Raw genomic sequence first — 17,356 nt, 5'->3', positions numbered from 1 at the left:
TACCTTATATCAGCATTTAGTTGGTAGTCTTGTCTACCTTACTGTCACTCAGCCTGATATCTCGTATGCTGTCCATCAGGTGAGTCAATTTATGGCTGCTCCTCGCTCCACTCATTTCTCAGTTGTCCTCAACATTCTTCGCTACTTTAAGGGAACATTATTTCATGGGCTCTATTTCTCCTCTCAGTCTCCTCTTCAGCTGCATGCTTATATTGATGCTGATTGGGCGGGTGATCCGACAGATCGTCGCTCTACCACTAGTTACTGTTTCCTACTTGGCACCTCGCTTATCTCTTGGCGAAGTAAGAAACAAACTGTTGTTGTTCGATCTAGCACTGAGGCAGAATATTGTGTTCTAGCTGACACTACCTTGGAGCTTCTTTGGTTACGATGGCTGTTACAGGATATGGTTGTCTCTCTTTCTTCTACTACTCCTGTATATTGTGACAACATGAGTGTTATTCAGATTGCTCATAATGATTTTTTCATGAACGGACCAAATATATTGAGATTGATTGTCATTTTGTCCGTCATCATCTTCTTCAGGGCTCACTATAGCTTCATTCTGTTATGTCCCGTGATCAGCTCGCGGACATCTTTACAAAGTCACATCCTGCAAGGCATTTTCATGATCTTGTGTCCAAACTCAAGTTGGTCTCTCGCACTCCACTTTGAGCTTGAGGGGGGCTGTTAAATTATATATGTAGTGTTGTCCCATATTGGTTGTGTACATATAATGTATGTATCATTAGCCTATATATATAAGCTCCTTCTGTATATTATTTTGTGTGATTCAATATACAACCTTATTCTCAACAAGGAGGATTAAGGAAAATCCTCTGTCCACGTTCTATCCTGTAAATTTGCTACAACAAGTTTTGCTAAGATATGAGCAGCACAGTTCCCTTTCCTTCTCACAAACTCCAGCCTCCACTGGAAGAAAATCCGTACCGTTTCCTTTATGTCTTCCATCACATGCCCATCCCTACAATTACTCTTCTTGGTGTACTTTACAGTATCAACTACACCCTTCGCGTCTCCCTCCAAGTGAACCTTCAGGAAGCCCATCTCCACACATCGTTGTACCGCCATTGAAGCCGCCTTTGCGTCAGCTGCTAATGGAGTAAGAAAACCCCTTTGAGATCTACATCATGTCACTCTCACATGCCTATTGTGGTCACGAGCAATCACTCCAAAGCCCATCCTACCAGTCTTCTTATCCAAAGCTGCATCCCAGTTTGCTTTTACCCACCATGATCTGGGACTTCCCATCGTATTGGAATCAGAGTAGCTGCATCTTCTCTATCCACCTCCCCATCATCCTGTGCCTGCTTGTATTCCTCAATGGCATGTAAATTTCTTTGCACAAGTTCACGAGGATGGGAAAACACTCCCCCATGTAGTACGTCATTCCGCCTCAACCAGATTCGTCGTACGAGTCCCACAAACTGGACGATGTCCTCTTTCGTACATGCACTAAAAATTCCCTCCACCGCCTGCATGAACTCTGGGCCGGAGAAGCTACCTTTTTGGATTTTAATACTACCCATGCTCCACACATCCTTAGCAGAAGGACACTGCCAAAGAATGTGAAAACATGTCTCCATAGCCATCCCACAAAAAGTGCATATAGGATCAGTGATAATTTTCCTCTTCAATAGATTCTCACATGTAGGGAGGATTTCATGACACGCCCTCCATAAGAAGTGTTTTTCGACGTTCGGCATTAGTAGCACCCACAACGCTGTCCACACCTCACGTGTACTCACTTGATGGGAACTTTCCTCCTTGGACTGAGCCGCAAAGTCTAATTGGATATAATAAGCACTACGAACCGAAAATATATCATTTGCAGTCCCCCTCCATATTAGAACCTCCCCCTTATTAGTACAGCTTAGTGGAATTGATTGGATCATTTGATTCTCCTCCTTGGTAAATAAAATTTCCAACAACGGAAAATTCCACCATTTCATATTTTCATCAATAAGCTTGCAAACTTTTGCATCAGGATTTAACACCCGAGTGGGTAAAAATGGGTTGGTGAGGGAACCACCTATCCTTCCAAATCCAAACCATAGATCTATTACCCACACGTCATACCATACCCTCCTTAATAATATAATAAAAGCTATGAATACTCCTCCAAGCAAAGGAAGGGCGATGTCCCACTTATGCCTCAAGGATTGATCCACCCAGATAATACTTAGCCTCCATAATTCTTGTAAATAAACTTTCAGGTTGAGACCACAAACTCCAACATTGTTTTGCCAAGAGTGCTTTATTAAAACTATGGGTAATAACCTTTTTTTCCCCATCAACTACAACGCATTGTTACTTTGCCCCCATGAACTAACAACCCTACTGCCCGACCCTATCAAACTACCATTTTGTGGTCAAAACCCTCTTCCGTCAGTCAAAGGCATTAACTTAGACGGTCAACTCGTCACGTGCACCCTACATGCCATCTTGAAATGGCAATGTGTTGTAATTGATGGAGGCAAAGTGACAATGCGTGGTAGTTGATGGGGGCAAAGTGATAATGTATTGTAATTGATGGGGGGAAAATGTGAGATAGAAAATTTCAAGATGGCATGTGGAGCACACGTGATGGGTTGACCGTCTGAGTTAACGTCTTTGACTGACGGAAAGGGGGTTTTGAGCATAAAATGGTAGTTTGATGGGGTCAGGTAGTAGGGTTGTCAGTTCATGGAGGCAAAGTGACAATGTGTTGTAGTTGACGGAGGGAAAAGGTAATTTCCCATTAAAACTATGGAAATCACGAAAGCCCATACCTCCTGAAGATTTTGATATTCTCATACGCCCCCAACTCATCCAATGCACCCTCGAATCATTTTTTTGGTGCCCCTACCAAAACTTTTGCATTTGTGAATTAATCTTTGAACACAACGTCTTCGGAAGAGGAAAGACACTCATGCTATAAGTGGGTATCCTCTGAATCACAGCTTTAATCAAAATTTTCTTTCCCATTGAGCAAGATTAGACCGACAAAATAATAAGCTGTCGTCCACGAAAAAAAGATGGCTTATACGAGGGCCCCTTTTAAGGTGGGAACATGCGTCAAGCAACCTTCTTCCGTGGCTTTGCTCAACAATGCACTTAATCCGTCCACAAAAACGAAAAACAAATAAGGGGAGATAGGATCCCCTCGCCTCAATCCCCTCTCCGGTTTTATGAGCCCACAAGGTTGGCCATTCACCATAATAATTAGCCAAATCCATCGTAAGTCAAATCTCATCCTCCTCATAACCGCTTCAAGATACCTCTATTCCACCCTATCGTACACTTTGCTCATGTCTAATTTAACCACCATAAAACCTTTTTTCCCGTTTATCCTTGTTTGCATTGTATGGAGAGTCTCATACGCCGCTAGAACATTGTCCGTAATCAACCTTTCAGGGATAAAAGCACTTTGCATAGGAGAAATAATATGGGGCAAGATTTTCTTTATACAATTGGATAAAAATTTTGAGATTAACTTGTAAAGGACATTACATAAGCTAATGGGTCGAAAATCGGTAACACTAGAGGGAGTATTCACCTTGGGAATAAGGGTGATGTTCGTCAAATTCAAGTCAGTGAGTGTAAGACCCGAGAAAATAATTAAGTTTATTACTAGTAACCTCAAAGTAATTTGAATTAATTAGTAGAATAAATAATGCATGGAATGATTTAGAATAATAAATATAATAATAATAATGACTTTATCATAATTGAGATATATATGAAATTGATTAATAATAATAATATTTGTGTGATAATAATATAATAATAATATTATTTAGTGATGATATACTTATGTAATATAAGTTTTAGTGATTAAGAGATTAACTAATAATAATGTTAGTGTGACAATCGATTAATAAATAAAATAGGTTAATGGTATTAGAATAATAAAGTGTAATAATAAGTTATAGTGTGATAAATGATTAATGGTAATGATAAGTTGTGGTTAGAATAAATAAAAGTGGTGTGGGGAATTAAAGAGAACAAAAAAGATAGAATTAATATGAGGTGGGGTAATATCGCAATTTATAAAAGATGGGGCTTGAAAATAAAAAGTAGATCTAACTAGTGCCACGTGTCGGGCTGTGGTTGGATGGAAGAAGATAACATTATCTTCTCCCTTCTCCCAAAACTCACGTGCTCTTCTCCCCCCTCTCTTCTTCCTTCATCTCACTTCCCCTTCCCTTTCTTCTCTCATTTCTCTTCACGCACACACACATGGCCGAGAGGAAGAGATTATGAGATTGAGAGAGGAAGAGATGCAGACCGTGATGAGAGAGAACGAGGAAGAGAGAGAGAGCTGCTACCGAGAAGAAGAAGAAGAAGAAGAAGAAAAAGAAGAAGGTGATGAAACACAAGGGGATTCCAGCCATGGGGTTAGTGAGGTAAACATTCAAGCTTTCTCTTATGATTTTCGTGTTACCCATGGGATTAGAAGCTAGAAATCGTGTGGATTTGTGGGGCTTTGATTTGGGTCCGAATGTTATGGTTCTTGAAAGGGATTTTTGGGGATTTTGTTAAATGGTTGAATCTCTAGTTTCTCTTTAAGGTTTTGTTCTACCCATTGAATATCAAGCTTGAAATCATAATAATTTGGGGAATTTCTAATTAGGTCCGCAAATTGGGAAATTTTAATTAGAAGCCTAATTCCTAAAATTAGGTTGGGGCTTTTATATGTTATAGATTGCAATGCATTATACAAGTTCCGGGTTATGGAATTAATGGATTAATTACATTTAAGGTGTTAATTAATTCTAGGTTTTTATGGGATTCCATGGAAATTGATAACTATAGGGTTTAGGTTCTAATATGTCAAATTAGAATCATAATGATTATTGTAAGAGTTATGAGAATTATAAAGTTGAGGATAAATTGCTAGATTAAATGGCTTAGAAGAAAATAACAATTATAGGGTTAAGTGTAATGCTTAACCTAGAGTCTATGTATATGCCTCAAGATTTAGTGATTTAATATATTATGATGTAGAATCATAGTTCAAGGTAACTAAGTTATTAGATAATTAATGCATTAGCTAATGGAGCGTGATACTTGTAGTGCTCAAGAATCTTTATAGAGTGTGAGTTGTTAAGCTAAGAATAGAGCTTAATTTTGTGTTTATTATGTAAATGCTTAGGTGCATTGCGGTTGAGTCAAGAGTCCACCGAAGGGTACTCAAGTGAATAAGGTCAATATTTTACTTACTTGGCAAAAAGATACTATTTTTAAAGTATAAAAGATGTTTTGGTTGAACGATTGATGTATGATGTTTTGAGATACTATGACTATTGATGATATTCTATGAGATGTGTTAGATGAATGTTTGATGTAATGTTTATATGAGCTTTTATGGGTTTACAAGATAATGTGATGATTATGTTGTTATGAGCATTTTGATGGTTCACATAGTTTATGACATGATTCTATGATTTTATGATATGAGTTATGATAGCATATGAGTTCAAGGATTTATTGACATAAGCATGAACATGGCATGAGCAATGAAACGGAAACGGGGTTCAACTCCAGTAGTGATTGAGTATGGTCTCACTACCGTAGAGCTGGCCCATGCATAACGAAAACGGGGTTCAACTCTAATGGTGATTGAGTATCGTCTTACTACTATAGAGCTGGCCTCATGTATAACGAAAAACAACATAACGGCCCCCCCGGTAGCGATGACAAGTCTCCTACCGTAGGGTTGGCCTCATGATGGAAATGGCGCAAGATGATGAACATGAGCATAAGAATGCATAGCATATGATTGCATGAAAATAATGATAAAGCCACAGTAACCCGGCCTTACTTTGTAGATGGCACAAGTAGCGACAAGCAAAGTAAGGTTAGGGACAAATAATGTTAAAAAAAAGGTAACTGGCCTTACTTTGTAGATGGCCCAAATAGCAGAAAGCAAAGTAAGGTTAGGGACAAATGATGTTAAAGGAAAGGTAACTGGTCTTACTTTGTAGATGGCACAAGTACCGGTAAGCAAAGTAAGAACGGTCCTTGTTTTGTAGATGCCACAAGTAGGGACAAGCAAAACAAGGATTGGCCTTACTCTGTAGATGGCACAAGTAGAGGCAAGTAGAGTAAGGACATGGACAAACAATGTTAAAGGAAAGGTAACTGGCTTTACTTTGTAGATGGCACAAGTAGCAACAAACAAAGTAAGAACGGTCCTTGTTTTGTAGATGGCACAAGTAGGGGAAGCAAAATAAGGATTGACCTTACTCTGTAGAAGGCACAAGTAAGGGCAAGCAGAGTAAGGGCAGGGATAAACAATGTTAAAGGAAAGGTAACTGGTCTTACTTTGTAAATTGCACAAGTAGCGGCAAACGAAGTAAGAACGGTCCTTGTTTTGTAGATGACACAAGTAGGGGCAAGCAAAACAAGGATTGACCTTACTTTGTAGATGGCACAAGTAAAGGCAAGCAGAGTAAGGACAGGGACAATTGGTACATAGAGAAACAAGAATGACAATGATGAGCATGAGCTTGCATGGCATATGAATGTTATGATGATGATGATGATATATGATGCTTGCATTGTTGCATATGATGGTTTTTATGCTAGACGTATCGGTATGCATATGAGACAGGAGATGGAATTGTCTGTATGTATATCGTTATGGATAGATGATGCATGATGACTTTCAATATGTTTTATTGTTAAGCTAATTCAATTGTAAGTATATTTTCAAATGATGACTCTTTTAGATAGCCCAGTGAGTTCTATACTGCTGAGCGTCTCTATTTCATGAAAATGACGGGCTCATGAAATCCGTCTGCATCATGGGTGGTGGTGATTCCTGTGGTGTAGACAATGTTGTGGATGCAGGTACAGAGATGGTAGATGAGGATCTTGTTGCCATGTATTTAGGCCACGATGTTCGAGGCCTAGATGCATCGAGGGTTGGTTCTGTTGGACTAGTTATTAGTCATTTTTGTTAGAGCATTTATGTATATGCTTAGATGTTGATATTTTGTATATGGCTCGTGTCGCATGTGACACTTTGTTTAGCCATTCTTTTGTATGTAAAGCATTATTCACATAGATGTATTTGTTAGCTCTAATGTGTTATGTATGTCTTATGTTATTTATGTTCCACTATAAAAATATAAACTCTGATTAATCATGGATGATGCACATAGCTCTGTGTGACTTATGATATTGTCAATTAGGTTATTGCATGAGTTCATGACATACTGCAGTATCGCTATGCCACTATGACAATCCGCTTTGTTGTGGGTTATTGGTTTTTAAAAGAAGTTTTTTTTTTAATCATGTTTTTATCAAGCGGGTCGTCACAGTGGGCATAGTAGCCGAATTGAGGGTCTCAAGAATGGCATGACAAATGTCAGTCTCCATAGTATTCCAATTTTTTTTGGAAAAATCCTGTAGGGAAACCATCTGGTCCAGGAGCATTCAAAGGACCCATATGACAAAAAGCATCATAAATTTCTTCCATCTGAAAAGGTTTTAAGAGCTCCAAATTCATGTCCTCCGAAACTCAACTCTCAATTGGTTGCAAACAATGATCCATATTACCTGCATGTTCAGAGGCAAATAACCCTATAAAATAATTTACAAAATCTACTTGTACTTCTTCAGTCGACTCACATTGATGCCCTTCTGCATCAATAATACTTTAAATCTGATTTGAACGTTGATATGTAGTTGCATAGGCATGGAAAAATTTTGTATTCCGATCACCTCCCCGCAACCAATCAATCTTTGCTCGCTGTCTCCATTGAAGTTCCTCCTTATCCATTAAGATTTGCAATTATTGCTATAAAAATTTTATTTCAGACTCGTTGCCACCCCCTTCTCTTCCTTGTACCCCCTAAAGCCGAGCTTGCAATTGTTGTATAGACTACTGACTTGAACCCCATAACTCTCTCTGCCAAAGAAGGAAATTCTATTTGCAACATGACAGGTTTTGCCCAATCTGCTCCCATGTTCTAGTCCCGTTCAAAGAGGGAGTCCAAGCTTGCTGAAGAATATTTGCATACCCCTCATCTAAGGCCCACTTTGCTTCATACCTAAACGTGCTTCTTCCTCTTCTACCCAACCCAAAATCCACCAATCCCAACATTAAAATAGTATGGTCTGAATTTGTTGCTTCATTAATTGAAACTTCAGCTTCCAAAAATAAGGATCTCCACTCCGGATTAGCAACCCCCATGTCTAGCCGCTCCTTTGTAAAATTAAGGTCTTCTTAGAAATTGCTCCAAGTGAATTTTGGGCCATTATAACTCAAGTCTGAAAGTTTACAACTCTCTAACATGTCTTGGAAAGCTTGCCTTTGAGAACTGGATTTTCAGCCACCACCCCATTTTTCCAATAGAGTAACAACTTGATTGAAATCCCATATACAAACCCACAGCACTGGCGTTAAATTTGCAAGGTGTTTGAGCAAAGCCCACGCTTCATACCTTTTCGATGTTTCAGGGTGACCATAAAAATTGGAGAATTTCCATGGCCTGAAGTTCGATCTCTAACCATGCCATTAATGTGGTGTTGGCTAAAATTTTGAATATCAACAGTAATCTCCTCTCCCTAAAATAGGACCATTCCACCACTTCTACCAACACTATCAACCACAAACATATTAGGGAAACCTAGCTTATAACGGATAGGCTCCATGTTTTCCACGTTTGAAAACATGGAAGATCTTTCAAGGGTCCTAAACAGCTCTCCTTGGAATATCAAGGGGTCAACCTTATTCCTGAAACATTGGGAAAATGATGATACTTTTGAAGATATTGATTTTGTGAAAGAGGCCATGTGGGTACAAGTTCATGGGCTTCCTTTAGATCGTATGTTGCTTCTGTTGGGTGACTTCAACTCTATTTTGTCTTTTACTGAGAAATGTCGAGGTCCCAGATTTAGGTCTCATTCTCACAATGATTTTGTGGATTTTGTTCATTCTAATGCTTTAGTAGATTTGGGTTTTGTTGGTCATAAATTTACCTAGAGTGACCATCGGGTTGGTAGAGATAATATCAGGGAGAGGCTTGATCGGGGCTTGGCTAATCAAGAGCAGATTCATCATTTTCCATACTCTTTGATTAATCATTTTTTGTTTGCCAATTTTGATCGTTGTCCTATTTTGTTGTCTACTACTGGTACTTATCGAAATATTCCTTGCGCCTTTTAGATTTGAGACTTTTTGGACCCGTGACCAATCTAGTCATTCAGTAGTTGCTAGGCCTTGGTTATTGGATATTGAAGGTTCTTCAGCTTTCTCTTTAAGCAGGAAGTGGAAGAACACCAAAAATGATCCGAAGAACTAGAATATTCACCATTTTGGTCATATTCAGACAACCATTAAGTCTCTAATGTCTCAAATTAGTGTTATTCAGTCTGCTCCCCACTTTCCTAGTAGTGTGACTAGGGAGTTGGCTCTCCAAGAGGCTTTGCAGGAGCAACTCTTGAGAGAGGAAGTCTTGTGGAAACAGAAATCAAGGGAAACGTGACTCTCTTGTACAGACCTTAATACAAAATTCTTTCACGCTTCCACTGCTTGTCGACGAAGGTACAATTCTATCTTTTGTTTACTAGCTATGGATGGTTCCAATATTAGTGGCAGGGAGAACTGATGTGGTATTTTTGTGACCAAAAATATCAATTATAAAATTACCACTCGCAATAGGACGAATCTTGTAGGATAGGGCTATATTGAGGGTGTTGAACCTTAAGGACTGCAGAGGTTTTATTATCAAAATTCGAAGGATTAAAATTAACTTAATTAAAAAGAGAATTGATTTTATTTTCTTTAAAAGTAAAGTGCATGAAAATAAAAGAGATTTAAAATAAGAGAGAGAGTGTAGGGTATTGACTTCACCTCTATCCGCACAACAATGGCTAATCATAATTAATCACAGAAATTCATTCTATGCATGTTATAAATAAACAAGAAACTACCTTCTTAAAGAATAAGCATAATCTATCTTCGGTTGGCATGGATCGTCCACCTAACCACTAAGATGCGGTACGACCCGTCTTCCCTAAGTATAAATTATCAAATTCTTTAACAGGATACATATAATCAATGAATAAGTGTACCCCTTTTCGGTTGGGACAAATTGTCTACCTAAATTACACTAAACTAGGGTGTAGTATAATCCGTCTTCTCTAGGCATGGCCTATCAAATCCTATTGATCATATGTCAATTAAACCCATTGTATAACCATCATCCTCATAATCACAGAAAACAAGAATAATTTGATTTCAATAAAAGTAAAATACTTTCTAAGACAAGAGAAGAATTTCACAAATATTGATTTTGGAATTTAAGAACAATTGCATTTTATAATAAAGAACATAATCAAAAGGTAACAATTCTCATAGTTATACAATCAACATGAATAAATTGAAAATCTAGAAATTAAATACAATCAAACCATTGTGTTTAGATAGGGTTACATCAACACCCCACGAAGGGGTTTAGCCGCTCATGATCTTCTAAGCTCCAAAGACAATTTACTGAATTTTTACTCTAGAAAGCGGTGTGTCTGTTTACAATGTTTAGAGCCCTATTTATAGGGATTAGGAAAACCCTAAAAACCCTAGAAACCCTTAGGAAACCGGAGGTTAGTCTCCCAGTCCAATTGGGAGACTGAAAACCAAATCCACGATGGAAAATGATTGCTGCCATGCAATACACGCCCAAGTGCGCTCGATCCGAAGTTTTGTGCGCTCGAGCCTAGCTGTTATGCGCACGAGCGCAGACATGCGCTCGATCCCTGGCCGCAGATGCTCAATCGCAAGTGCGCTCGAGCTCAGGAATAGCTGCACTCGATCCTAGATCCAAAATGCCCAGCTTTTTACCCTTTTAAGCCCAATTTTCAATGGTTTGTCAAATAAAACCTGAAACACAAAAACAAAACAAAATTAAACAAATAACAATGTTAAGGAATTAACATATGCAAATTAAGGGGCTTGAATGTGCAACATTCGGTGCTTATCAAGAACATTGGTTCTTATTTGGTTAACCATTTTAGTTCTCTTTTCACTAGTACTCATCCCTCCTATGATGCTAGTTTTGATGACTTAGTGGGAACTATCATTACTATGGAAGAGAATGTGTAGTTGTGTGTTATTCCTGAGGAAGGAGATATTTTTTCAGCCATCTTTGATCTTGGGCTGAATAAAGCTCCAGGTCTTGATGGCATGACATGTCTTTTGTACTAATCTTATTGGCCTATAGTTAAGCTTAGTGTGATCGCTTCTATGCAATCTTTCTTTAAGGGGGGCTATATGCTTAAGGAGTTTAATCATACTAAAATTGCTCTTATTTCTAAGATTGATAACCCCTCTTTGGTACAGCATTTTAGGCTTATATGTCTTACAAATTTCAATTACAAGATTATTTCAAAAATCTTGTCCAACGAACTAAATCCTCTTCTTCATAAGATTGTTTCCCCTATGAAGTCTGCCTTCTTGAAAGGAAGATCTATCGATGATAATACTATTTTAGCACATGAGGTATTTCACTCTATGAAGTAGAAAAAAGGGAATGGAGGCCTTATGGCTTTGAAGTTAGATATGGAGAAGGCTATTGATTCCATTGAATGGAATTTCCTTTTGAAGATCCTCACTTTGCTTGGTTTTCATCCTACTTGGATTCAATGGATTAGTCAATGCATCACCACCTCTTCATTTTTCATCCTTATTGATGGTGCTCCATATGGGAAATTCTCCCCCTCTCAAGGATTAAGGCAAGGAGATCCTCTTTCTCCTTTTCTTTTTATTCTTGGGTCTGAGATTCTCTCTAGACTTTTATTGAGGGAAGAAAATTTGGGGTCTTTGCATGGTGTTAGAATTGCGAGGTTGAGCCCTCCTATCTCCCATCTTTTATTTGCGGATGATGTTATGATTTTCCCTAGAGCCAATAGTAATGAAGCTGTTGCTATTCTCAAGTGTCTCACTTCCTACTCTAGATGGTCCGGGCAATGCATTAACTTCTCTAAGTCGGCTATTTTCTTTAGCCGAAATTGCAAATCTACAGTCAAGGTTTTGGTTAATAGCATTCTCAGATTGCCTCCCATACCTGCCAGAGTTAAGTATCTTGGAATTCCTCTTTTTATGGAAAGGAAAAAGAAGGATTCTTTCATTGAGTTTAAGGATAGGATCTTGAGTAAGGTAACTAGATGGAAAGCTAGATTATTATCACAGGCTGCCAGGTCTACTCTTGTGAAATCTGTGGCAAATGCTATTCCTTCATACATCATGTCTTTCTTCCTTTTACCTAAATCCCTGTGTTCTGAGATTAATTTGATTTTGAGAAAATGTTGGTGGGAATTTCCTCAAGAAAAGAAGCACAACCTCTCCTTTCTCTCTTGGGACAACATTTGCCAACCTAAGGCCTTGGGTGGTTTGGGGTTCTCTTCCATGGAATTTCTGAATCAATCCCTTCTTGCTCGGCTGGGTTGGAATATGACCTCTAGTGCCCATCTTCTTTGGGTAGAAGCTCACCGTGATAAATATTTGCAAAATGGTGTTTCTTTCCTGGATGCTCCTACAAGTCCTAGTTCCTCTTGGAATTGGAAAGGCTTGTTGAAGAATAGGAAAGTGGTAGAGAAAGGTGCTTGTTGGTCTATCTCTGATGGAGAGCACATTCACTTTTGTAATTCTCCATGGATTCCTTCTATGCCTGGATTCAAGCCTAGGCCAAATATGCATTTGGTTGGTCTTCCTGAATTTTATGTTGCTAATCTTATGCTTCCTGGTGTTAGGTCATGGAATGTTGACCTTCGGCATGATCTTTTTGAGCCTTCCATTGTTCAGAATATTTTGAATATTCACATTCCTTGGCCTAGAGCTACCAACAAATGGTTATGGGCTCCATCTCCTTCGAGTCTTTTTTCAGTGAAGTCTGCTCGTGATATCTCTTTCTTTGACCAGCAGGCCCACTCCTTTTTCTCCGGTTGATTGGAATGCCCTCTGGGGTCTTAAACTTCAAGCTAGATTGAAGCACTTGTTGTGGAAAATAGCTTGGGATTTGTTGCCCTCTAGGGCTAACATTGGTAGATTTGTGGTTGCTAAACGCACAAATGCTTGGTGTGGCCCTTTTGCAAAGGTCCTCATGAGACATTGTGCCATATTTTTTTGGAATGTGATTTGGCCAGAATTCCTTGGAGGAGCTGTTCTTGGCCTCTCATGATTTCTTAATTCTATCCTAGGCTTATCAAGGATTGGGTTCTAGCCATTATTTATCCTTACAGTGGACTTGCTATTCCTAAGGCTGAAATTATAAAATTTCAATTATTTGCAACTCTCACTTTGGATTTCATTTGGCTGTCCAGGAATAAGTTGATTCATGAGGCATTGCAACCTGACCCGAGAAAGGCTATTTTGTAGCTAAAGATCAACTTGGATTCCCATCTCTCTGTTTGGCATGTAGCTGCTCTTCCCTCCCATTGGCTCCCTCCTCGAATTGGATGCTTAAAAGGGAATTTTGATGTTGCAATCAAAGACAACTTTGTGGTGGCAGCTGCGGTTATTAGTGATTCTTCAGGGAATATTATTCTTTGGGTTAAATTCACTTTACCCCCTGAAGTTTTAGGAGTTTTTTCAATTCGAACCCTAATGTTTAAAAATTGGCAATGTAGCCCCTTAATGTTTCAAAAAATTTTAATTCGGACCCTCCATTATTAATTTCTGTCTGATTGGACAAAAATCATCCCACATGCGTCTCACGTGGGATTTTGATGCCCTCTATTCCAATTTTGCCCTCATTAAACACCTATGAAATTACATAATTAGCCTCAATTTCGTAGGTTTTAATGAGAGTAATTACATAATTTCATAGGTTTTAATTAAGACAAAATTGGAATAGAGGGCATCAAAATCCCACTTGAGACGAACGTGGGATGATTTCCGTCCAATTAGACAGAAATTAGTAACGGAGGGTCTGAATCAAAAATTTTTGAAACATTAAGGGGGTACATTGCCAATTTTTAAACATTGAGGTTCAAATTGAAAAATTCCTGAAACTTAAGGGGAGTAAAGTGAATTTTCTCCTTATTCTTTTAGCTACACAAAAACTTCACTTCACTAATATGCTCTTACGAGTAGCCATAACAGCTCTTTTGGCCTCTCGACTGGCTTCTACTACGGGGTGTGGCTGTTTTGCATTGGAAGGGGATGCGCTTCTGGTGATTCTTGCTGTGAATAAACCCCATCTCTTCTCCTCTTGGCAGTTTACCTCAATTGTTTCTGATATTACTCTTGATCTCTCCTCCTTTCAAAGCTGGAATGCTTTGAAATTTTCAAGATGTGCCAATTATCATGCACACTTGTTAGCTAAATGGATCACTATCCATCTTGTGTTTGGTAGCATTCTCACAGGATCCTCCATTCTCTCTTCCATTCGAGTCAAGAATGGGAAAGATCTGCCCCTATAACCCCTTTCCCCTTTCAATTAAAAAAAAAAAAAAAAAAAACCTTAACGACGTATAATATCCCCTCTTCTCTTTTATCTTGCCACTCCTTACAGTGTAAGTGAGAAATGAGAGAGACAAATCAGTTAATGTATTGACTCTACAAATATGAAAATTTTACCCACGTAAGTTCAAATACTTTCAAATAGATATTCCAGTCATAAACCCGTTTCAAAGACAAATGATAATAAATAAATAAATAACAGCAATAATAGTTCTCATATACAAAATAAATAAATAAATAAACTAAAAAATAAAAAAATCATTACCAATCATCAATCTTAGGAGGAAATAAGTAATTAAAACCCAATTTCAAGCAAACAAATCTTCCAAAAAAAGTATGTATACAAAACTGAGACAAATTCAGAACGATGCTTCAAAACTTTGTCTTCTAGTTGCCAGTAACTATAGTTTGAACGTCTTACTCTGGTTTCTATGAAAAATCTCTTTATAATTATAAACAATATCACTTTAACAAAGCCATTAGAGAAAAAAATTAAAAATAAAAAATAAAAGAAAAGAAAAAAGAGAGTTAAGATGCTTCATACTTAACTTATGAGCCTTTTCGTTTTCTCTCTAAAAACGTTACTGTAGTTGATCTAATGAAATTTCAATGAATTCATCCATTAGCACGGGTTATAATAAAACAGGCTCATCTCCATTTTCTAAAAATCATATCAATTTGACAAAGTCATTAGAGCAAAAAAAAAAAAAAATTCATTTGCTTCATATTAACTGTAAAATTATTATAACCCATTAATGTGGTGGTTGAGTGTTTCCTTGATGAAGATGAGCCTTTCTGATCTTAGGATCTCGTCTTTCACGGTTTCAACGCAAAGACCACACATATCCATCGGCCTTGGTTTTGACGAACACAAAACACCAAGTCCCTTCTCTTTCTCTCTCTCACATCAATTGTTTTTCTTCCCTTGTTTTCTAATTGCAGAGCCAGTGATCACAAAAAGGTCAAAACGGTAGTATTAGGGCTGGCAATTTTGACAAGACTCGCAAACCCGATACGAAGTTACGGGGTTTAGGTTTGATCAAAACGGGTCCGGGTCATAATCGGGTCAACTCGTTTATGACCTGGTTATTTTTTGTGTCTGGTGAGTCAACCCGTGGGTTAAGTAGGTTGACTTGCCAGACCCGTTTTAAAAAATAAATAAATAATAAAGCCTAACCCTAACGTGTATCACATTTCTTTCTCTTCACTGGGCATAATGGCCCATGGGAACTTAATTTGTAATGAATCTAATGATGATGGAGTTTTGTTTATTTTTTGTTTATTATTTTGTTTTTGCTAGCTTTTTTTTATTATCTTTTTCTTAATATGATTTTACCTTACTTGGTAAGTGATTTGTTGTTTTATGGGTTTAATTCCAAGAGATGGAGTTGTTATTTGAATAGACAATTAAATCTACTAGAGGCAATTCCCAAATCATTTACCATGTAAACTTTATACTTTGAAATTTACTATTTGCTATGATGGACTATGGAGTTGAAAATTGCTAATCTATGTGAATGTTTTTATTGAATGGCAATTTGTGAACAATTAAACCTATTATGTTTTTATCATATTGTAATTTGTGAATTCTATTGAATCTCAATGGCATTGGTATTATTATTATATTATTATTATTATTTTTCCTATTTTCATTCAAACGTGTTGGGTCGTGTAACCTTTTAAGTAAACAAGTCGGGTCAGGTCAACCTGATACGCCCCATTATTTTGAACGGATAAACGGGTCGTGTCTAGTTACCCGGTTATTTTTCGTGTTGTGGTCATGTTTGAGAGTTCAACCCATTTATCTAAACGGGTCGTGTTCGTGTTTATATTTATTGGGTGGCGGGTCATTACGGATCGTAATCGTGTCAATCCACCAACCCATTTTGCCACCCCTTTATCTTGCTGTGTTTGCGTCTCTGCTTCTCTCTACAACCCATTCTTAGATCATTGAAGGTGAGTCTGTATCAGATTCAGATGTTCAGATGCACTCTTTATGTTCTCTCTGATTGACGCTTTTGCTTTGGTGGCGGTCCACTGGCGAAGGAACGGTTATTTCCTTGAAGGAGTTTTTAGAGGCGTTGCAATAGTTATGTTATTTGCTGAAGGCAGTGTTTAAAGGGATGGAGAAGAAAATTAAACACTTCAAACACTAAATAAAGTAGAGGTGTTCAAACGGTTATAACAGTCGGTTATTAGCTATAACTGTAACCGCAATTGACTTTGTCGGTTATTAGTTTTTAATAACCGCAACTGTAACCGACTAGTCAGTTATGGGCGAGGCTTAGGTGCAGTCTAACTAAACTACCGCAATCTACGGTAGTTTAGTTGGAAGGTTGAGATCTTCCAAGGGGTTTTGAACCCCGAAACGGCAGTAGGTTCTCTTCCATTTTAAAAAAGAAAATTGACCCCGCTAACACCCATCCCATCCCCGTTAACTTTCTCTTCTTCCCCTCACCCAAATACATTCATCCCTGAGGAAGGAACTTCCTGCTCCTTAATTCTCTCTTCTTCCCCTCACCAAAATACATTCTTATGGGTAGAAAAACCAAAAATCAGACAAAATCGACACTGGCCCTAAAATGTGGAACTTCCTGCCCAGTTAACTCTCTCTTCTTCCCCTCACCGAAATACATCGACGCCAGCCCTCTGGTGCGCTATGGGTAGATCCTCGACAGTATTCCCCTCTGGTGCGCTATGGGTAAGCCCTGAAATGACGGTGACCTCAAAATTTCCCCCTCTCTCACCTCTCTCTCTCTCTCAGCAAAACCATCAACAACTGTAAATCAAATCTTCCCCTCTTTTTCTCCTCTCTTGGCAAAAACCGAACCGAAAAATCAGCACCTGGAAATCAGATTGGACCACAAAATGTATTTGGGTGAA

The 17,356-nt window shown here is 38.2% G+C and overlaps 1 protein-coding gene across 1 annotated transcript; it reads right to left on the bottom strand.

The window, feature by feature from the left end:
- Positions 1 to 825: 825 nt before the first annotated feature.
- Positions 826 to 1,613, bottom strand: LOC132162872 (uncharacterized). Its single transcript, XM_059573091.1, has 2 exons — positions 1,253 to 1,613; positions 826 to 1,112 (listed from the first exon to the last, which is right to left on the bottom strand). The coding sequence occupies exons 1-2, from the start codon at positions 1,611 to 1,613 to the stop codon at positions 826 to 828; spliced, it is 648 nt and encodes a 215-aa protein (XP_059429074.1).
- Between the last annotated feature and the right edge of the window lie 15,743 nt (positions 1,614 to 17,356).

The sequence above is a fragment of the Corylus avellana genome, chromosome ca10 (genome assembly GCF_901000735.1).
Source record: "Corylus avellana chromosome ca10, CavTom2PMs-1.0".
Taxonomy (NCBI): domain Eukaryota; kingdom Viridiplantae; phylum Streptophyta; class Magnoliopsida; order Fagales; family Betulaceae; genus Corylus; species Corylus avellana.
Note: the sequence above shows the minus strand (reverse complement) of the source record. Positions and strands in the feature narration are given on the sequence as shown.

Bases quoted from the DNA above. Each gene is read 5' to 3' on its own strand.
- LOC132162872 (XM_059573091.1), bottom strand. From the start codon at position 1,613: ATGGCTATGGAGACATGTTTTCACATTCTTTGGCAGTGTCCTTCTGCT. The intron at 1,113-1,252 runs GTGGGTAAAAGC...CTCCATTAGCAG, and splicing joins ATGGGAAGTCCCAGATCATG to CTGACGCAAAGGCGGCTTCA.